Source organism: Mastigoproctus giganteus, chromosome 6 (genome assembly GCF_048544385.1).
Source record: "Mastigoproctus giganteus isolate SK-2022 chromosome 6, ASM4854438v1, whole genome shotgun sequence".
In the NCBI taxonomy this organism is placed as follows: domain Eukaryota; kingdom Metazoa; phylum Arthropoda; class Arachnida; order Uropygi; family Thelyphonidae; genus Mastigoproctus; species Mastigoproctus giganteus.
This window is the reverse complement of record NC_143580.1, coordinates 229,399,634-229,424,114: the sequence shown is the minus strand read 5'-3', so window position 1 is coordinate 229,424,114 and position 24,481 is coordinate 229,399,634. Positions and strand designations below refer to the sequence as shown.

Here is a 24,481-nt window from a genome sequence, read left to right as displayed (position 1 = left end):
TCTTTATTTAGTACCTCTATATAAAGAATAAAATTATGTAGGTATATATTAAAAGGTCGAAAACCACTGTTAGGTGTTTCTTTTGGCCTAGGGGTGCCATGAAAAAATTACTGGGACAGTAAGGGTGCTGTGAACCGAGAAAGTTTGGGAACCTCTGAGTTAACCCACTGACATCAAGTGGCCCAATGCAATTCATTCCCTTCCTTCATTAATGAAGCATTGAAGTCTGATGGGATTCTGCCTCCTGCCCAGATTAATTGCCTGAGGGGACATAAATTCAATTTGAGGAAAGACTGTTGCAGAAGTCTGCCTTTAGCCAGGTGTGGTTGATCGCTGGAACAAACTTCCATCTGTTGTTTTCGAAACTGACAGCTTAAATAAATTCATGACAGAACTAGACAAACATTTGGAGCAAATGGATGGGTGAAATGGGTTTTTTTTGGGTGATGCTGTATAAGCTTGCTTTCTTGCATCATATGCCTCTACTAATGGTAAGTCATTGCATTCTTTACCAGACTGCTCATAATCTGCCTTAGCTTGCCTGAACTCGCTTATGACTTGAATTCCACTTTCCTTTCAGTTATCACAGTCATTTAGTTCCCTATTGGAGTTTGATAAAACTTCTGTCATCCCCTCCCTAAAGAATTCAGTGTGAATACAGATGAAAAATACTTATTCTATTTGTCAGCAACTTGATCAGTCATCAACAGTTAACCCATTGACATCAAGTGGCCCAATGTAATTCATTCCCTTCCAGACTAATTCATATTTACCATAGGCTTCTGAATCACCTGATAATTCACATGCATCCCATGCACTTTTCTTAACAGGTCTGTTTCATTCTTTGCTTTGAGTGTGGTACCACAGAGTTGGTACATTAATCTGGGATTACTTCTCCCCATAACTGTCTTCCACCTATTGATATCAGACAATTTCTACTTTTCAGCCCTTAATACCAGATGGAACTTTGTCTAATCTGTCTAGATGTTGTTATAATAGCCCGATTGCTGTAATTAACTACCCTGCCAACTTTTATATCATCTGTAAATTTAGGCATTAAGCTTTATATGCCTTCAACATAATTATTAAATATAGAAAACAATGGGCCCAGCAATGAACCTGGAAGATTCTGAAGACATTAGTGCAAGGTAACCATTGATAATGACTGTCTTCTCTCACAGAATCACCCCTTTATCTATAGCAGCAAGTTGCCCTTAATGGCACACAAATCCAATTGTACAACTATCTTTTATACACAAAAGTATCAAAAGCTTTCTGGAATAAGTATATCATGTCATAATTACATATATATTTTTTTGCATCCAGTTTCATTCTTACTGTGTTGTAGTATTCAATCAGACTGGTCAGACATGATCACCCACTTAACAAAACCATGCTGTGATTGCAGTATATACTACCTTCCTGTCTAGATGATCCTTGATTACTTATTGAACAAGTGATTTCATTATTTTCCCTAAAACAGAAATCAAGCCAACAGGTCTGTAATTATTCATGTCACCCTTCCTCTTTTGCTGCCCCATTAATATACAATAATTGGATGGATTTCATTCAACCCAGGTGACTTTTTTTCTATTTAGCTTCAAAAATTTCTCTTCCGCTTCCCTGAGTTATAACAAAATTATTTCAGCCCCTGTCAGAATTTGACACCTCCATTATCTTTAACTCTTAAAAAAAAAAAAAAAAAAAAAAAAAAAAAAAAAAATGCAAATGTAGATGCAAAATTCTTATCAACCTGAGCAAGATCATCAACAGTTAAACCAATACAATTATATCCCTTCCTTTTAGTGCTAATATAAGCAGAATTTTCTGCTGCCTTCATTTCCATTTTTTGACACAGAATTCATGTAATTTGCTTCAACTTGCCTAACCTCTGTGACTGATTGTATACTAGTTTATATCTACTGTAAGCATCTGATAATTTATATGCATCCCATAGATTTTTCTTTTCTGTCAAGTCTCATCAGTTCATCTGACATCCATTTAGGTCTCATTGAAAAGCAACTTTGGTATTGTATAGCAAAGATGCTGTTCCAGGCTTAGACTTAGCCCAGTAGCTTCTACAACTGCATCCTTCCCATTTAGAATTTTCTGTTACCAGTGATACCACTGTAGTCAACCTTTATGACAGCACAAGCCCTTCCCTTCGCCATTGATGGTAGATACTTCCTTTCAGTAAATCCTACACCAATACGCTGATCACATCATTGACAGGATTCGAACGCTGGACTTTTCCACCCTATGTGTTAATAAGGTGTCTGATTACCACCAGTAGTAATATATGCATGATCTAGACACCTCACACCTATTGGTTCTTTTATCTGCAGTCTCAATGCATAGCCACTACTGATAATCAGATCAAGAGTACTGCTTTCTCTTGTTGCCTGCATAACATGAAGAGAACAATCATCCAATATATCCACAGAAGTCTTTGCCATTGTGTAAGTGATCAACCTACTGGGTCTAGTCAATATTTGGAAAGTTAAAGACTCCCAAAAGGCATTCTGATTTAATGACCCACTCCATGTTTGTATAGCCATTTGTTATTCATCAGGTCTATAACACTCTTTTACTATTATTTTTGCTTTCCCAGTGCCTACGGCGTAATAAACTGACTCAACATTGCACTGGCTACCCATTTGAAACACTTGGCAAAATTTTAATAAAACAGCTTAATCTTTGTTGCATATTAAATTCATTCCGATAAAAAAAAAAAAAATTAAGAATTTTAGTGACATTAGCTGAAATTACAAGAGAGATTCAATAACACCATGGTGAATCCAATAGAAAAAAAAATTTTTGGTCATAAAACCAATAAATCTTTGTTAGAATATCAAGAAAGGTGGAAGAGTGCTGACATGCGGAAGCAGTTAAAGAAAAATCAATTTTGGGAAAGATTTGCAAAAAAAAAAAAAAAACATCAGGAAGGTTGAAAAATGTTTTTGCATTTAGTTAAATATCTCAAAACAGGAAAGAAAAATAAAGAAAATTAAAACAGAATAGAAGGATATTTCAGAAGTATGGAGTAAATCATTTGATGAGTTACTAAACAAAGATGTAAACTTCACTGAAGAAAAGATAAATGGAAAACTTTGAATACTACGAGTATAAAGACTAAAATATCAAGCAAGGAAAGATAGCAGTTGAAATTAGACAAAATAAAATGGAAAACAGTGTCAAAGTGGTTACATCACATTATATTATAATATAATATTAGCCATACAGTGCAAGGAAGCCTGAGGCTTATGCTGCACCAGCTAGAGAGAGGAATCACCAAGAAAGAGAAGAATGATGATATCCAGCTCAGGACCCTAGGTGTGCTAAGCCCATACTCATCAGATGGGAGCCCCTGGATATAAGGCCATGTTCCAAGAAAGTTTTCAAAGATTGAAGCAAAGCAATAAATGTATTAATAATAGATAATTCCAATCAAAAGTAAGTGACAAACTGGATGACACATGAGAATACAGAAATGGAAGATTAAACGAATATCTGAAGCAAAAATTAATTAGTAAAGGTGCAGAAACAGAGGAGGGTGGACTGATAGTACTATCCCTAACTAGGGATAAAGATATAATCAACACAGCTTTGAGAAAAATAGTGAAAGGAGTTCTGATAGTCCAGGAGCGATTTGTATTATCCTAGTGACAAATTTGGTTGACAAGATCATTAATCTTTGCAAAAATAAATCCACACAGAATTAAGAAATTATTTTCTAAAATAAAAGCAGCAATTAAAATTAAGTTGAGACATGGATAAATGTTTTGCTTCTATCAGCAAAATTAACTGCTCAATCTATGGAATGATAAATTCTGCTACATACTAATCAATTATTTGTACATTGATCAGATATGTAAACAATTAATTACTCTTTTCATAACATAATTATGAGTAGCTAGTGTTTTTTTTCTCTCGATATCCTTACCAAGACATTATTTTGCATCAATTGTAGAGAAGGGATATGAGGTAAGCTGGAAGTGGCAAAACATTTTCGTGGCCTATATTTAATGTGCAAAAGCCAATAAAAATTTAGAAGTGCAGCTACCAGGGATATCTCACATTGTTTCAGCCAACCGGAGAGCAACAGTGGCACAAATCACCACCAACTTCAATGAGGGAGGTGCCAGAAACATTTCCACCGAGATCATCGGACAATCATTAGCCACAATAGGTTATGGGAGTCACCGACCCCCATTTCCAGTTATTTCGCGAGGATTCATATCTGGTGGAAACTGCACGAAGCTATGCACCCGTCATGTCACCAAGGAACTGTTCGGGCAGGTGGGCGGTCGGTAATGGTCTGGGGCATGTTCAACTGGCACACATTGGGACCTCTGGTACGTCTAGACGCATCTCTGAACGGTCCACTCTTGCAGACCATCCGCATCCCTTCATGGTCATCGTGCATCCACAGGGCAATGCACCTCCCCAGAGCCATGGTGACTAGAATATGGTTCTAAGAACATTCCTGCAGATTTCACCAGCATGGAACAACCTCTCCATTCACCGGACATGACCCTTGTGGAGCATCTTTGGGATGCTGTGAAAAGGTCAATTCTAGCTTTGGATCCTCCACCCAGGAATGCAATGGAATTATGGACAAGTGCAAAGTGTGTTAGTTGTCTGACGGCACCAGAGGTTTCCCACATCTCCGCGTTGTGTACTCTGTGAATGCCAGAGATTTAAAAAGTGCGTGGGGAGTGGATGGATGGGTAGTGTTGTGTACCATTGTTCTTCTGACCATTTAGCCCCACCGTTACCGCACTTGGCCCTGAGGAGGCAGGTCAGGTACCCAGTAGATTTTTTGTACTCTGGCAGGCCATGCAACCTAGGAATTACAGACAGCAGTGTAGTAAGCATGGACTGAAATACCTGTGGAACGATTTCATGAACTAGTGGAATGAATGCCTCTGTGTGACTACCCTTATACGGGCAAAAGGTGGGCCTACCCGTTACTAGGTAATTATCCTAGTATTCCTGTCCATTCAGTGGATATATTTTTAAACAGATCAGTATAATAATATCTATCATAGACTTCTGTCTTCCTGTTTACAATTTCTAATGCCATTATTTAATCAAACATTATGTAATCTCAATATACATTTTAATATTTTGCAATATTAGAATGCTGTTGTCTATAATTTTGTATACCTAAGTATCATTAACCAGTATCCAATGCCATACTGTGCAAATAGTTTAATGGGGGTCACAGTTTAAAGAAGCAATTTCAGGATCATCGAGACAAGACTGCAGCAATAATTCAGTCACAGCATGTTTGTTAAGGGGAAGTTGTGTGACCAATTTGATTGCATACTATGTGGTCACAAAGGAACTGGATGCAAAAAATAATTTTGATATATACTTAGATTTCAGGAAAGCTTTTGATACTGTTACACATGGAAGGTAAAAAAAAAAAAACAAAAGGTAAACTGCAGCCATTATCAACCCAGTATGCAAGCATATGCCTTGCAGTATGCAAGCCTCCTCAACAATTCATGCTGAGGGAAAAGGACCATAATCTGCCACGCTTGGTCCAATGCGGGTTGGCAGATTGACCGTATTTAGCAGTCAGGAGCTTGAACACCGTTCTACTCAAGGAGCGTGTGCTACTGCACTCCTGCTCCTGACCACTCGGCTACGGAGGCCGTATAAATTGGAGCAGTATGGCAGTAAGGGCAAATTGCTGATTGGGACGGTTGAGTGGGAGAAGACAGTGGTAATCAATGGGTACTGCTTTACGTGGACTAATGTTACTAGTGGTGTCCTCAGGGTTCGGTGTTGGGCCCATTGTTGTTTTGTATATTTATCAATGATATTGATGAAGTTATATCAAGCTTAATGTCAAAGTTTGCAAATGATACAGAGGTTAGGAGGGTTGTTAATAACAGTACTGACAGTATGCTGCTGCAGCAGGATCTGGAAAAGTTGGTAGATGGGCTGAGAAGTAGCAGCTGAACATTGACAAATGCAAAGTACTGCATATGGGTAGCAATAACCCCAGACAAATGTACCAACTATGTGGTGTTACACTCAGGGTAGTGAAGAATGAAAGAGCTGGGGATAATTGTGCAGTCAGATATGAAGTTTCCTGTGTAGTGCAGACAGGCTGTCAGAGTAGATCATGGGGGTCTTGTCAATGATATATAGGAATTTTGTGAGCATGGATAAGAAGTTGATTATCCCCTTGTACTGTGTACAGGTCTGGAAGCCTCATTTTAGGAAGGAAGCAGAGTTGCTAGGATGAGTACAGAGAAGGTAACAAAGGGCACTGTGCTCTTATTAAGAAAGGCTTAAGTTCTACAAATTGCAGCTTCTGGAGATTAGGCACCTGCGAGATAATCTGATTGACATGTATAAGGCCTTGATGGATTGAGCAGGCTCAATGCTAATGGGATTCTTCCTCTTGCTCAGATTACAAACCTGAGGGGGCATAGATTCAAACTGAGGAAAGACAGTTGTAGAATAGATGTGCAGAAATTTGCCATTAGCCAGATGGTAGTTGATTGCTGGAACAAACTTCCATCTCTTGTTGTGGAAGTTGATAGCTTAAATAAATTCAAGGCAGAACTAGACAAACATTTGGAATGAATGGGTCAGTGAAATGGGAAGGTTTTTTTTTTTTTTTTTTTTTTTTGGCTGATTCTGTATAAGTTTGCTTTTTTGCATCATGTGCCTCTACTAATGTTAATGGACATTGCTCTTTGTGGACTAATATTATTAGTGAAGTTCCCCAGGGTTCAGTGTTGGGCCCATTGTTTTGTACACCATGCATCATGTACAAGTTTGCAAAAAGGTTGGCAGGGTTGTTAATGACAGTATGTTACTGCAACAGGATCTAGAAAAGTTAAGCAGGTGAGGTGAGAAGTGGCAACTGAAGTTTAAAATTGGCAAATGCAAAGTACTGCATATCAGTAGCAGTAACCACAGAGTAACATACCAAATCTGTGATTGGAGAATGGAGGCCTGGGTGTAATTGTGCAGTCAGATATGAAGTTTTCTGAGCAGTGCAGATAGGCTGCCATATCAGCTCATGAGGTTTTGTCAATGATGTACAAGAATCTTGCTAGAAAGTGTAAGGAGGTGATTATCCCCTTGTATAAGGCAATGGTCAGGCCACACTTTTAGTACTGTATACCAGTCCGGTGGCTGCATTTTTCTTACAGAGAAAGGCTTAAGTTTTGCAAATTACAGTGTCTGGAGACTAAGCACCTGCGAGGTGCATAGGTGCAATCAGATCGACTGAGGTGTATAAGGCCTTGAATGGGTTGAGCAAACTGAATGCTAAAGGGATTCTTCCTCTTGGTCAGATTAAGAACCTCAGGGGGCATAGATTCAAATTAAGGAAAGACAGTTGTAGAATAGATGTGCAGAAATTTGCCTTTGGCCAGTGGGTGGTTGATTGGTGGAACAGACTCCCATCTTTTGTTGCGGAAGTTGATAGCCTTTTTTTTGGCTGATGCTGCATAAACTTGCTTTCTTGCGTCGTACCTCTACTAATGCTAATCTGTCATTGTAGAAGTTGACAGCTTAAATAAATTCAAGGCAGAACTAGACACATTTGGAGTGAATGGATGGGTAAAATGGGAAGGTTATTTTTTTTTTTTATTTTTCTGGCTGTATAAGCTTTGTTTACTTGAGTCATATGTCTCTACCAATGCTAATTTAGCATCACTGAATAAATTGTAATGATGGAAATGGCAATTATCATTCAGGAATTACAAAATTCAAGCCTTCAGCCAAGATCCCTGGGTTTGAGGCATTGAACATGCTGCACATGGTATGCATACATGCCTTCTTTATGCTATGTTCTCCATAGTCTTGACTGATGCTGTATAAGCTTGCTTCCTTGTATCATATGCCTCTACTAATGTAATGCGGCCAAGATATTAAGCTAAAAGGCCGGCATACATAAAGACAAGAAAGGAGATAAATATGAAATTAAATAAAATACTAAATAAAAGCAAAAATTAAAAGTAAGCACTAATTACTGCCTGTAAAAATTAGTACGCACTCAGCAGGGACCACACACCCATCAATGTACAAGTAAAAGTAATTAGCAAAACCGTTACCTGTTTCCATGAATCCCATACCAGTTTTACAATACAGTAAAATATAACAGATAGTATCTAAATAAAAGGGGGGGGGGGTAACCTGCCACATACTAAAAATAATATTAACATTAGGCAGGCATAAATTCTTTTTGCAGCAAACTGATATAAAGGGACCACTGGTCTGACTGATAGTACCCCAATTAAGTGACAAAAGAAATTATATTTAGATCATCGTTATTTACACACATCCTTACAATTTTACAGCCAAATCAAAACAGGCCAAGAATGACATTGGAAGTTACAATTATGCAGATGCTAATGTGCACATATGGCATTTTAGTCAAGGTAAGTAGGATTTAAAATGTAAAATGATGATATTTAAGAATATAAGCCCAAATTAATAATACTGTATCAAAAGTAATAAAGCAAAATTAAGAAATTTACATTTTAAATGTATAAATTTTAAATACATGAATTATTTAAAGATGTTAAGAATGTGAGCCTAGATTAATAATACAAGATGTGAAGAGTAAAATTAAAGATAAAAATTATTTGCACATACATTGCATAGAAAAACACTTGATCATATGTCATACAATGTATGAAAAGTGAACGTGACCATATGGACACAGTTTTTACAAGTGTGAGACAGTCGATGGCACCAAATGCATATATACACGCCCCGTTCATGTATCATATAACTAGCTATTGATCCTGAAAGATATCAAAATAACAAAAATAGTCTAATCCCATATTAACATACCCCCTTTGTTGGCTACTATCCAGATATCTATAATTTAATTAGGTAAGCTATCCTGAGGGCAGTTATATAAATAGCATTTGGTTTATGTAGAATTTAATCTATTTTAAGGGGGCACAGTTACACTTTAGCTTATCAATCAATTGTATAATTTCAATTTTAATACCACTGACACTGTTACATATTTTAAAAATTCTTGAACAATTTTTATAATATTACAGTGGATTTTTTTTTGAAATATTATAGTTGATGATTAGGTATACAAAATTATAGACAACAGCATTCTAATGATACTGCAAATATTAAAATATATATAATCCTTCAGGAGTTGTCTAAGAAATGATAAAAGTACCAGTACATCTGTCAACCTTTGGCACTTAAAACAATTCCACATCTACTTCAATTACTGGAGAGCTGTAAGACAGACATCTATTCTTATTTGTAGAGCAATCCCAATTTATTCATTTACTGTATACACTAACAAACACTTCATATATATACACATGCTTAATAATACAGTATGCAAACATTCACTAAGTTTTACAACAATGGATACTTTTAATACTGAATGATCATTGCTGATGAGGTAAAAGGCAGTGTAAGAAAGATTTTTTGTGTATTATATAATATAAACAATGGTGCAGACACATTACAGAACACCGTTTGTTAACATATCGTATTCTGTCTATAGAAGACGAGCAATGCACATTACTGTATACAACTGAGATGGTTTAGTGTGGTCCACTCAAGCAGCTATGATGCTAATATCTTGGCTGAAAAGTTAGCAAAAATTCTTTAAACAATTTTAAACTAATTTTTTATAGAGAGAGGATAGAAGTGGTGGGACTCCAAAGTCCAAGATCTATATTTAACTCAACATCCTTTTCTTCACTTCCAGTAATAATTTAAATCACCTAAGCTGCGACATTATTCATGACTAGGCAAGAGAGAGATCATTTCATGTTATCTATACAGAACAGAATTAGCTCCATGTATTTAACTGCACTTTGAAAATGCAGTTTTGGATTTCTTATATAGCTCACTGACAAGTGATAATATAAGATTTATGGATGTATATTGCTGAATATGTGAAATTGCCACTATAATACCAATCTGTATATACTCTTCAGACTAATTTTTGGCAAGGACAAAGCTAATTTCTGAACTCAAGTTTCAACATTATTAGATGTTAGTCCATCTAAGAAGATAGAAACAATAACCAATTAACATCTTGCTGCATTTCTTTTGTCAATTTTTCCATTATCTACAAAATATATACACACATACTTTGAAGGAAAAAAAGAAAGTAAAGCTTGTCACAAACTTCACAGTTTACCTTATTACAATCATGTTTTTCCTATCCAGCAACACATCTACAACTAATCAAAATAGCATACTACAGTGTTGTAATGTGCAGTAAATTTTAATAAATATAAAATTCAATTTTCAGATACTTTATTTTATTACTGATTACACACTTGAAATCCAATTACAGTGTTTGTTTTAATTATGTCAAATTCATAAATAATAAAACAGAATAACAATTTTTCATTAAAAACAGGTCTTTAGATTATTAAATACAGAAAACTCAAAAAAAAAAAAAAAAAAAAAAACCCCCTCTATAAATTTCTATTTCATTAAAGTAGCAAACATGCCCAAAAATTCATGGAGCTTGAGCAACAATTGCAAAATATACCACCATTCATCATTTCCATGAAAAAAAAAAAAAAAAGCTTTTTATCCTTTTAAGACAGCCCAAATCACAGAACTTCAAGGCAACAGTTAAGTATATGAAATATTAACAGGGACTGCCAGAGCAGTATGTTACATGTGCTGTTGCCTGTACCTACATCAGTACAATTCATTGACAAGGAACTTTAAAAACTAGTACAACATAAATCTACAAGCATTTTCCAGTAGATAATTATCAGCACAGTAATGTGCCTCACAACCTCACTAAGGAGGCATTAGATGTAATAATTAAAAATGACTGAATAGGAAACCCAATTTACTTGCTTCCCTTCCTGAATACCTCTTCTATTGCTTCTTGGCTAACTTCCTCAAAGTCGCAAGCTTGTACATACTTGTAAACGCCAACTAGAGCTTTCTTCAAAGCATCATAACTACTCGAGTAAAGCATTTTCTGTTTGATCTTTGAGCCTTCTGGACACCTACAAAATTATACATTATTAATGCATTTAAATTTTTTTTTTTTTTTTCATGGGGCTGCACTATAAGAATACAGTCATCCCTTGATTTGTACAGTTTATAGCACAGTTTTGCTACCTGCACAATTTTTGTTTACAAAACTTCTAAAATAGGAATGAAGAGCAGATTTTGAAAATTTATATTTTTTACATGATTATAAAGATTTCATTGAAGGGGAAACACATTTCGCCATAATAACGTAAATCCCAAAGAATTCCAGCTATCGGGATTATCGCAAATGTAATAAGATCAAGTTTACTACCTGTTTATAATAGATTGCACTAACAGAAAAGCCCAACAACCAGAAAGTGCATTTTTTTTTTTTTTAGTAGCGAAATCCAGAAATGTGCTTTGGAAAAATATCACAAAGGTGTTCAAAACTGATTCTTATAAACAAACATAGCAATAACAGTGGTGTATTTGTCTGGTTATTTTTTAAACAACTTCCTAATTCAGGACCCCCCCCCCCTCATCAGTTATCCTATGTTAGCTGTTCAGACAATCTTTTTCTGGTTCATGCAATGTAAAGTGTTTTAATCGGTAAGCATTGCTTTTGCTGATTTAATATTTGTCTATATAAAGTGTGTTTAACTAGTGCCTAAAATGAAGAAAGCCACAACAAAAAATAAAATAATAATTTAGAGGAAATTAAAAATCATTGAGTTAGAAAATGGAAAAAGGTTGTGACATTGGCCAAGAAATATAGCATAAATGAATCTAGCATTTGACAGAATTAGGGAAAAAATACTGAGAAAATTAAAAGTTCAGTTATCTGTTCCACATTATTGGAACAGATAACTGTTCCAATAACAGATAAGCGAGAAATCCATTAATAGAGAAAACTGAAAAATTATTTTCTTTCTGGATAGAAGATCTTAATCAAAAAAGAATGCCTCTTAGTTCAGATATTATTTGCGCCAAAGCTCTGCAAATTTTTAATTGCTTACAAGAAAGAAGAAGCCAGTATATCCAATGCAGATGTATTTCAGGCCGGTAAGGGTTGGCTTGAAAATACATCAGTCTTCACAATCTAAAATTAACAGGCAAAGCAGCCAGTGCAGATATCGAAGCTGCCTCTTTGTATCTGAAAATTTTAAAAGATGTTACTGCGACTGAGGGCTACCTAGCAAGTGACATGTTTAATGCTGATGAGACCAGCTTATTTTGGAAGCGTATGCCAAGCCGAACATTCATTTCAAAAGAAGAGAAAACTGCCTCAGGTTTCAAAGCCGCAAAAGATAGATTAATACTTTGTTATGTGGCAATGCAGAGGGTGACTAAGCGTAAACCATTTCTAATTTAGACACCAGAAAATCCTCGTGCTTTTAAAGGAATATCAAAAAGCTCCTTATCGGTTAATTGGAAACGGAGCAAAAAAGCCTGGATGACAGCTGAAATCTTTGAGGATTGGTTTTTAAATTACTTTTGGGTCGAAACAAAAAGATATTGCCTGAAGAAGAACATAGCATTCAAAATCTTGTTCATTCTTGACACTGCACCCAGTTACCTTTCTTCTAGTGAATACAAGTTCATTAATTCAGCTGATGGACCAATGTGTTATAGCTTCCTTTAAACATTATTACCTAAGATCTTTTTTACAATTGGTAGAAGCTACTGATGGAATAGGCAGTCTTTCAATTTCAGATTATTGGCAGAATTATAACATTTTTGATGTTGAAAAAAAAAAATAAAAATAAAAATAAAAAAAAAAATAGCGCGCGGGGTGAAGAACTCGACAATGAATGCAGTGTGGAAAAGGCTGCACTAAAGAAGCCACGGTCGAAATGCCGGAGGTAGTTGAAATTGTGAGAATTGGCAAAATGATCAGTGGAGAGAGATTTGAAGAACTGGAACTAGCAGATATCACAGAAGTCCTTGAATCTCATAGAGAACAATTATCAGTGGATGATATTTTTTTCACAATGGAAAATAACAAAAATTAAAAAAAAAAAAAAAAAAAAAAAAAAAATTGCACACAAAAATTTTACCACAAAGAGACTAGCTGAGTTTTTAAGACTTGCAAATCAGATTAGTCAAGAAGCTCTGGATATGGATCCTAATTTGGAGAAGAGTTTAAATTTTTGCAGAACTTTATCATTAGCTTTAGTTCCTTTGACATTTGTCTTTGCTGCAGCTAGATTTCAAGGTACAGAGAGCAATGCAACAAACAGCACAGTAAGCAACACTGCCATTTAGACAAAAGCCAAACTCTGCATAACAATACATCCTGTAACAAAGCCTTCATGATGATAATTATTACAATAATACAGATTTTACCACACTATTTTATAGTAGAGTGGGATAAAATCCCCACTCTATTGTAAAGTTCCCACAAAATATTGGGGAGGGGGAGTTGTTCATATGTCTGATGTGTTTGCAGTTCCTGGGGCTGCCCCATATCTGCTTAACTCCTGGCTTGGGTTAATGTTATGATGCAGATTTACACCAACCCAGTTGTGAGTAGTGTTGGTTTATGCATACAGTATTATATTATAGCATTGTTAACTAGCCTCTTTTTTTTTTTTTTTTTGATTTGGTAGTTGTTGGCGCATCGGCTTCTGTGGCCATATTGCACCTCCCAAGGTTTTTGCAGTACTTTGATCCAAGCCCGAGGCGGGAATCGAACCCGCGACCTTTGGGCTGCCGGGTAGGTACTTTACCCACTCGGCTAGCCCGGTCGGCTAACTAGCCTCTTAGCTATTAGGGAGGCTCTGCCTGGTACTTGTTCCAGCCACAAGCTATTTGATTTGTGCTCTACTCAACAGTGTGCCTATACCTGAGTACAACAGATTATCCCGGGAGGGGGATGAGAAAGGAAAGAAAGTAGAGACAGACTGAATATCGAAATAGGAGGAAACCCTACTGAAACAGTATGTTAGAAGATTACTAAGACAGATGATCACTGGAAGATTGACATGTCTAGGGTTTGCAAGGTTGATCCCATTCAAGGAATTTCTAGGATTAGCAAGTTGATTCTATGACCAATGAAGGGAGTGTTCATGGTGTTAGCACTATTCCACCATGGGAAATTATTCCAGGTTGCTGCATGCAATTAGTTTATCTCATCTTAGAGTGCCTGGGATTAGTTGGTGGTGGCACTGGTGGCAGTGGAGTAGTAATCAGAGGAATAATACCCCCCCCCCCGGCAAGACAAGAATAGCAAGCTGATCACACGTGGAAATGTACCAACAGGTTCCAATCACAAAAACGGCCTGGACTAGCAAGTTACTCCTACCCACGTTTGGAGGTCAGCAGCTTGGTTCAGGGAAGAGGTGAACTGAAGATGTTGCACCACAAGAACACTGGGTTATCTGTACCCAATGCTGCTCTTCATTTGAAGGCTTTGTCTACAATAAATGAGATTGGATCCTTATCCTATGAGGATTCTAATACCAGTTTTCAGGTTGTAACAATGATCTGTATAATAGGGGCTTAAGTTGAGAATGTATTCCTGGTCCTCTTTAGCACTGCAGTGGCATAGGAAAGTGCATTTCCTGAGATGAAAAGCTGTTAAGGCTTTTGCACTCAGTGAGAAAATATTTTATTTAGTTCTGGTGTGAGCCATTTTTTTTTTTTTTTTTTTTTTTAATGTTCAAAATGCAGACAAAGTATCCTGTCTTGGGGAGCACTGACATCAACTCTACATTACCTCAATACACCTAGGGACAACAGTGATTGAGTACTAACTATGAAAGAAGTGCTTGATGGTTTTAGCCATTCTTCTCAACAATGGTAAACTGTCAAAAACTATTTTTGAAACTATATAAAATGCAAGTGGCATAAGAATGGTGTCCTCCACATCATTCATTTGGAGAGGTTTGACTCATTTCCTGTCAGCCTGGAGCAATTCTTAAATTCTTTGTCAACAGATTTGTAGTTAGCCAATCTTAGGGTGAGGGATTAAGTAACCTCTTCCTTCAAATAAGTTACTAATTTGAACTAATTTTAACATCTCACAAAAGCTATTACTTTTGTGAGATATGTTAAAAAAGTAACTCAGCACATTGCTAATGTGCAGAGGATAAACAAATAATTTTAGAATAGTAGAAAAAAAGTAAAAAAATCCTGTACATAACTTCACACAGATGTTTGGGCCAGCTATAAATAAGGAGATTACATGTTTGAGCCCATATGCTACCACAAAAAATTCACAGCACATTGTGAACTGCAATGTGCTGAAATCTGGTTAGCCTTAATTGGAGCAGTATGGCATTAAGGGAAAGTTGGTCCAGTGGATAAAAGACAGAGGGTGGTAATCAATGGACAATGATCTTCGTAGACTAATGTTATTAGTGGGGTCCCGCATGGTTCGGTGTTGGGCCCATTGTTGTTTTCTTATTTATCAACGATATTGATGAAGGTATATCAGGGTTACTATTATAAATCAACAGGGATTACCTTTATTTTAGATATAGGAAGCTTCTTTTCCAACTCTCCTAGTCCAACTCGCTAATAATTCTTGAGGATGGCGATATCTATTTTGTAAAGCAGGTGGGACCATCTTCCCCACTGTCAGAACCGTAGTGTTCAGACAGTGCGGTCTCAACAATGAGCGCTTATGACTGCTGTCTACAAACACCATACTTCTGGCAGCATGGAAACCATTACTTGGATTGGCATAAAATTAGATTTTTGAGATCTAAACTGTTTAATAAATATGGACCGATTATTTCTTTCAGTCCTATAACTGGACTTTAGAGTTAAATTTAGGAGTACAATAAAATTGGATAATGGGGGGGGGGGGGGAATTATTCTCTACATTCCTTAAGTTGGACTAGAACTTTTCGGGTGTCATGTTCACAGGAATGGAGCAACTCACAATTAATCCGAAACTTTTGTCTTATGTTGTAGTGTTTGTTCTTCACGCATGCGTATAAGTGACCAATCGTCAGACAATAGGAATGGCCTACGGATATTGATTGAAGTTTCATGTAGTTTCATCTCTAAGGTTTCTTGCAATAAGTAGTTTGTGATAGTTGTGTTGAATATATATAATTTTTGTTTCATTAAAGCTGACTGAATGTCGTTCATTTATTGCGTGGAACGAAAGTTCCGATGCATTTGAACAACCCGCCTGCACAGAAGCTTCGTGTTGTTTTGCTTGAAGCTGTGCCACTCCCATGGTAGATCCTACATAAACAGCGTCACAATTTTTGCATGGGATGCTGTATACGAGGTCATGCTGTGATTGGAATGTGGTGTTTGAAGGTTGATTTCTGAAGAATGTGTATAATTTGTTCATGGGTTTTGCTATGATTTTCATGTCGGTTCCCTTGCATATTTGATTAAGTTTATTGTACCAGTACTCGACATATGGAATGGTGATGAAATGTATTTTGGTCTTGTCAGATTTTTGTGCAATGTTTGTTGCGAGGTTGTTGTTATTTATTTAATCACAGGCTATTGTTTTGACTTCGTTTATATAGGTTAGCGGGTAACTCCTATTTGAGAATCTTGTAGTTAATTCATTTATTTCAGTGGCTAGAGAAATTTGGGTGGAAGAATATTTAAAGGCGTTAAGAAATTGGTAATGCATGACCGATTTTTGTATAGTTGGGGATGATAACTGGGGAAATGCAAAAGCATCCCCTTATTAGTGGGTTTTCTATATATATGCTGAAATTTAGTTTTTGTCCTAATCTGTGTATGGTAAAATTAAGGAAGTTTATGGAGTGGGTTTCTGCTTCAATTTCTAATTCAAATTTTAATCTCTGATGGATGTTATTAAAAACCTGAAGAATATTGTTTATGGTCAAATGATCTGTGATGATTAGGATGTCATCCAGATATCTTCCGTAATATGTGATCTGTGGTATAAATGGATCAATCTTGATCCATTTATACAATTTATTCATACATAAACAATATTCTTCAGGTTTTTAATAGCATCCATCAGAGATTAAAATTTGAATTAGAAATTGAAACAGAAACCCACTCCATAAACTTCCTTAATTTTACCATACACAGATTAGGACAAAAACTAAATTCCAGCATATATATATAGAAAACCCACTAATAACAATAATAAATTTTCTGTTTATACTCCAGGACGACCAAACTGTCAGAGGAGTTCACAAGATAGACAATACAAGAAACAGTACCGTATTCAGTAGTCACGGGCTTGAACCCCGGTCACTCAAGGCACGTGTACTTATGCAACTGCGCGCCTGACCACTAGGCTACGGCGCATTTCCCTAGTTATCATCCCCAACTATACAAAAAAAAAAAAAAAAAAAAAAATCGGTCATGCTGAACCAATTTCTTAATGCCTTTAAATATTCTTCCACCCAAATTTCTCTAACCACTGAAATAAATGAATTAACTACAAGATTCTCAAATAGGAGTTACCCGCTAACCTCTATAAACGAAGTCAAAACAATAGCCTGTGATTAAATAAATAACAACAACCTCGCAACAAACATTGCACAAAAATCTGACATGAAAATCATAGCAAAACCCATGAACAAATTATACATTCTTCAGAAATCAACCTTCAAAATACATTTCATCACCATTCCATATGTCGAGTACTGGTACAATAAACTTAATCAAATATGCAAGGGAACCGACATGAAAATCATAGCAAAACCCATGAACAAATTATACATTCTTCAGAAATCAACCTTCAAACACCACATTCCAATCACAGCATGACCTCGTATACAGCATCCCATGCAAAAATTGTGACGCTGTTTATGTAGGATCTACCATGGGAGTGGCACAGCGTCAAGCAAAACAACACGAAGCTTCTGTGCAGGCGGGTTGTTCAAATGCATCGGAACTTTCGTTCCACGCAATAAATGAACGACATTCATTCAGCTTTAATGAAACAAAAATTATATATATTCAACACAACTATCACAAACTACTTATTGCAAGAAACCTTAAAGATGAAACTACATGAAACTTCAATCAATATCCGTAGGCCATTCCTATTGTCCGACGATTGGTCACTTATACGCATGCGTGAAGAACAAACACTACAACATAAGACAAAAGTTTCGGATTAATTGTGAGTTGCTCCGTTCCTGTGAACATGACTCCCGAAAAGTTCTAGTCCGACTTAAGGAATGTAGAGAATAATCCCCCCCCCCCCATATCCAATTTTATTATACTCCTAAATTTAACTCTAAAGTCCAGTTATAGGATCGAAAGAAATAATCGGTCCATATTTATTAAACAGTTTAGATCTCAAAAATCTAATTTTATGCCAATCCAAGTAATGGTTTCCATGCTGCCAGAAGTATGGTGTTTGTAGACAGCAGTCATGAGCGCTCATTGTTGAGACTGCACAGTCTGAACACTACGGTTCTGACAGTGGGGAAGATGTCCCACCTGTTTTACAAAATAGATATCGCCATCCTCAAGAATTATTAGCAATTTGGACTAGGAGAGTTGGAAAAGAAGCTTACTATATCTAAAATAAAGGTAATCCCTGTTGATTTATAATATAATAGAATATAGGAATTATCGAGCACTTAATAGCTCTCAATTATCAAATCAGGGTTACTGTAAGTTTGCAGACGATACAGAGGTTGGTAGGGTTGTTAATGACAGTACACTACTGCAACAGGAAAAGTTGGGCTGAGAGGTGACAACTGAAGTTTAACATTGACAAATGTAAAGTACTGCATATGAGTAGCATAATCCCAGAGTAACGTACCAAGTGAGTGGTGCTGCACTCAGGGTAATGGAGAATGAAAAGGACCTGGGGGTAATTGTGCAGTTAGATATGAAGTTTTCTGAGTAGTGCAGACAGGCTGGAAGATTAGCTCACGGTGTCTTGTCAATGATATACAGAAATTTTGCTAGCAGGGATAAGGAGGTGATTGTCCCCTCGTATATGGCAATGGTTAGGCCACACCTTGAGTACTGTATACAGGTCCTCATATTTTAGGAAGGATGTAGAGCTGCTGGAACAAGTACAGAGATGGGCAACAAAGGGTTGCTGTTACCAAGAATGGTTTAAGTTTTGCCAATATCAGCGTCTGGAGACTAGGCACCTACTAGGTGATTTAATTGAGGTGTATAAGGCCTTGAATGATTTGAGCAAACAATGCTGATGCGATTCTTACTCTTGCTTGGATTGCTCACCTGAGGGGACAAATTCGAATTGAGGAAGGGACAGCTGTGGAATGGATGTGCGGAAATTTGCCTTTAGCCAGCATGTGGTTGATAGTTGGAACAAACTTCCATCTGTTGTAGCGGAGTTCAACAGCTTAATTAAGTTAAAGGTAGAGCTGGACAGGCATTTGGAGTGAATGGATGGGTGAAATGGGAAGGGTTTTTTTTTTATTTATATTTTTTTTTTTGCTGATGCTTTCTTGCGTCATATGCCTCTACTAATACTAACTAGAGAATAAATGTTAATTTATTAATACCACCTTTCATTAATTGTTTTATCTGTACATGAAGGCTTTTTCTGTTGCATCTAGTTAATTTATTAAAAAAAAAAAAGTTCACGTAGTGGATTCAATAGCCAGAGACACCTGTTTCATAACTTTTGCCTGCTATTACGACTAGACTGCACAGTCATAGCTCCATAACCATTCAGAACTTTACTTTTTACTTCATATCCTTCACCAATCCCTCCACCACCTCACAATACATACTGTACTGTTCAGTTTGCCAAAAACAACTAGTTAGGTAAAACAAATTAAAAGTAAGAGTTGATAATATCATGTAATAATACAAAGAATGAGCTAGGCCAGCGGGTCCCAAACTGTGCACCACAGCGTGTCACAGCAAACTCACAGGGGGCACCTGCAGGATATTTTAAATTTGAGGGAAACAGTGATACTCTGCATCTGTAGGACACTGTGTGAACTACTAGATCGAGGTAGTTCAAAGTTTCAACATTACTTATTAAGCTGTTTGGACCTAACTACTTAATAAACAGAACTGTTAGGAATTTCTTTTGGTCTGGGGGCACTGCAGAAAAATTACTGAGACTTTAAGGGCGCTATGAACTGAAAAAGTTTGGGAACCTCTGAGCTAGACTATTAAAAAAAAAAAAAAAAAACCAACACACACTACTGGCTGCTGTAGTATAATTTTCAAATTAAAATTAATTATATCTTATAAAAATAACCAGTTATTATTATTATAATCATTACTTTAAAAGTATAATAGAGAAGGCATGACTAGGAAAACAAAAAAAAAAAAAAAAAAAAATTACTAGTCTATTAAATATATAAAATAGTTCTTTAGCTATCAAAAGCAACCATTTGTAGGGAAAGTGGAGAGAGACCCACTATAAAATTTATTTTTACAATAAATACAAGTGATGTTATTACCAGAAAAAGAAAAATAGGACATGTAGAGAAAGTAAAAACATGTGAGACTTTAGATCCCCACTTTGAAATTTAAGTACTACATTTATTATTATAACATACATTTATAGCATGCATAATGAATGCAATGAAGAGAAAAATTCAAAATAAATATTCATAAACAGTCACAAACGTCCGAAGGATGATATATAAAAATTAGCTGGTGACTACATAGGTTACAAAGTTATAAAAGAAAAAAACTTTTCTAAGTTTTTACTGCAAGCAGTGATATTAACTAGGACATAACATTCAGTTAAAAAGACACTCCAAAAAGCAACCACATGAAAATGTAGGTATCTGATGGAGGGTTAGTCATTTTTTTTTTTTTTTTTTTTTTTTTACATGTCAAATTCCCAGAATATATATATATAGTGGATTCCGGTTATTTGGGCCACCGGTTAATCGGGGCAGCTGTTTATTTGGTAAAAATCTTAAAGAACAGAACCTAATCGAGAAAGTAGCCAGGGTTTTCTCTGCTTAATTGGGACAACATGCTGTTTAATCGAGGCAGGAGGCCGCAACACTCAAGATTACCCTACGATTGTCTCCGACCATACTACGTGGTCTGGTCGGATTTCTGGAAGTCACAACCATAAAACAATTAGCAGTTTCTGGTTTATTGGGCTTTTCTGTTAGTGCAATCTATTATAAACGGAAAGTAAACTCTGTCTTATCGAATTTGCGATAATACCGACAGCTGGAATTCTGTGGATTTTTACATTATTATGGTGAAATGTTTCCCCTTCCATGAAATCTTCAATCTTATAAAATAACAAATAAATTTTCAGAATCTTCTCTTCATTCCTATTTTTTAAGCTTCGTAACTTGTTACTCCATTCTCACTTGTGCACATTGTGTTAGTTGCAATTTGTGCAGGCCATGTTCTTTGTTACTGATTGCTTATCTTTTTTACTGTTTTAAATTTCAACTCCTCCCTTAAAATTTCAGTGAACAGAAATATCAACTAGTTAGTATGTACACATTACAGTATGTATTAATTAAGCTATGCACACAAGCGTAAATTTATTTTTATTTTGCTAACCTGTGGAAAATATTCTTCCTATTTTCATGTATCATTTAATTTTTTAATTGGTACGGTAATAAAGTGTAAACCTGTGCTTTATATCTTTACTTTTATAGCCTGTGGATAATATTCCTCCTATTTTCGCTTATTAGAAATAAAATTCAATTCACAAGCATGATCACAATGACCGGCACTTACTACATATCATATAGTGAACAGTACTTTACTATGGCGAGTCCATCGTAACGCGATTTGATTGTACAGATTCAATCATAAACCGGGGGTCCACTGTATCTTTAACTATTTATATGAAACTTTGCATAATTGGGGCAGCCATGCTTAATTGTGCCAAAATGCACTTGTCCCAAATAACCGGAATTGGCTGTGTGCATGTGAGTGTATTTTTTTTTTTTTTTTTTTAATTTTCTTTTCAAAAGCAGGGATGGAAATTATAATTTACAAATCAATTTAATAGCCACATACTATTCCAATGTATCACCTAATTAATTTGCAACAAGTTTAAAAAAATAATAATAAAAATTATCACCTACCACGTCATTAGAACCAATCTATCTACAGACATAGAAGATTTTTCCGGTGCACCTTCCACAGGGATGTGAGCAGGAAAATCAAATACACAATATCTGCACTCTGTTTTGAAGTTTTGTAGATGTTCAAGGAAATCACCGTAAGTAGCATCTCGTTGGCCAGTTTTTTCAACATCTATCACCTTTTCATCTTTAATGTGATATATGATGTATCTATATTTTTTGTCCTTTTTCACTTCTTCATACACTGTTTTTGCCTCTGTGGAAACTGTTACTCCAGAAGCCTATAAAAGAAAAAAGAAAAGTAAAAAATGTCTACCTACAAATTTATTTTCATAAATTATGTCCTAATGCAGAGGCATTAGGACGTAGCGAAAACATTACATAACATTGCTTACTATTTGTAGAGCAGGAACAACTCTACTACACCCAAATAACTAATTCATTGAAAAAGCGCTCTTGCTCACTCTCTCTCTCACCTCTACCATTTCAGACTAAAAATAGTTGGAAAATTAAGTCAAATTTATGGAGTTCCTCTCATAATACTAATATAACAAATTTACACAGGCAGCTTACTTTAGGTAATGAGTTGTTTGCCTTTGAACAAAGTGACATCTTTTAGCATGATTTTTTGGAATTAGGTAATGAATATAAACCATTTAAAAGAATAAATGGCAAATTTAAAACACAGGTAGGAAACAAAAGTTGATAAAAAATTCAAGCTGTGTGAGATGCATTATAATTCACCTATATAAATTTATAATACTGATATGTGCAGAGAGGCATTATCAACTTTTAGGCTTATTTTTTAATTTTTGAAATAGGTTGAAATGGAATAACAAGGCAACATTAACCTTGTGACTTGGATTAATTTATTTTACACATCCTATACTAACTTAGGATTACCAAATCAATTTAGAAAATAATTCTGAGTTCAGAACATTACCTCATTTGCATAATGATGCTATCATAATCCCATGCCAGGTATTATATTTTAATCTTACTTTTACTATGGATACAGTATTACTTTGACAGAAGCCTTTAATTCTTCCACATGTATGCACAACTTATCTCCAAAATGATATTTTCCATACCTCAAACTATTCATTAAGTGAATCATTTCTTTTGAAATTGAAAGCTTGGAAGGTGACTATAAATCTAATAATATATCTAGCCTACTCTTGAATCTATGCTTAATAATAATAATAAAAATGCTAAATCAATTCTCAAACTGTGGGTAACAAAAACTGCTGATGTGGAAAGATAGGTAAAACTCAAGTAAAAGAAATAACCAGCAAGAGGGCTATAAATGGAAACAAGTAGTTTTCTCAGATGGAAAAAAAAAATTGAATATATCTCTTAATGTAATAGTAGTGGCATGTGATGCAAGAAAGCAAGTGTATGAGCTTATGCAGCATCAGCCAAACACACACACACACACACACACACACACACCATTCCCTCCAAATGCCTGTCCAGTTTCTCCTTAATATTTATTTAACCTATCAACTTCCACAATGACAGATGGAAGTTTGTTCCAGCAATTAACCACCCACTGGCTAAAAGCAAATTTCCACACATCTATTCTGCATCTCTCTTTTCTTAATTTGAATTTATGCCCCCTTAGGTTTGTAATCTGAACAAGTGGAAGGATCCCATCAGAATTCAGCGTGCTCAACCCATTCAAGGCCTTATACACCTCAATCAGATCACCGCACAGGTGCCTAGTCTCCAGTCACTGCAATTTGCAGAATTTAAGCCTCTCTTAGTAAGAGGATCCCTTCATTCCCCTCACCAATCTTGTTGCCTGTCTCTGTACATGCTCAAGTAAATCTACATCCTTCCTAAAATGAGGCCTCCAGGCCTGCACACAGTACTCAAGGCGCGGCCTGACCATTGCCTTATACAGAGGCAATGAGAATCACCTTTTCCCTGCTAGCAAGATTCCTATATATCATCGACAAAACCCCATGACCTGCCCTGGCAGCCTGTCTGCATTGCTCAGAAAACTTTATATCTGACTGCACAATTACTCCCAGGTCTTTTTCATTTTCTACCACCTTAAGTGTAGTACCACACAGTTGGTACGTTTCTCTGGGGTTACTTCTACCCATATGCAGTACTTTGCATTTGTCAAGGTTAAACTTCAGTTGCCACTTCTTAGCCCACCTGCCCAAATTATCTAGATCCTGTTGCAGTAGCACACTGCCATTACTAACCCTGCCAACCTTTGTATCATCTGCAAACTTTGACACTAAGCCTGATATACCTTCATCAATATCATTGATAAATATACAAAACAACAGAGGACCAAACACTATGGGACTCCACTAATAACATTAGTCCACGAAGAGCAGCACCCATGTGAAATGGAATAATCATAAAAATTTCAGAAGTGGCAAATTAGTTGAACAGACTTTTTAATGAATACCTGACAGGTTCTTGCACACAATTTTCACCACCATCTTTGCAACTATTTGGCTTTTTGTTTGAAAGGTGATACTGAACATACACCTGCTGTTCTAATAAGATAGAAACTA

The 24,481-nt window shown here is 36.0% G+C and overlaps 1 protein-coding gene across 1 annotated transcript in view; it reads right to left on the bottom strand.

Moving 5' to 3' along the window:
* Nucleotides 1-10,427: 10,427 nt before the first annotated feature.
* The window catches only part of LOC150085068 (cofilin/actin-depolymerizing factor homolog), a 42,764-nt gene continuing 28,710 nt past the window's right edge, over nt 10,428-24,481 (bottom strand). Inside the window, exons 2-3 of the mRNA XM_090376767.1 lie at nt 21,945-22,225; nt 10,428-11,000 (exon numbers count right to left, since the gene is read on the bottom strand). Coding sequence (XP_090232893.1) covers nt 10,838-11,000; nt 21,945-22,225 — 444 coding nt within the window. The 3' untranslated portion in view covers nt 10,428-10,837. The remainder of the gene's footprint in view (nt 11,001-21,944; nt 22,226-24,481) is intronic.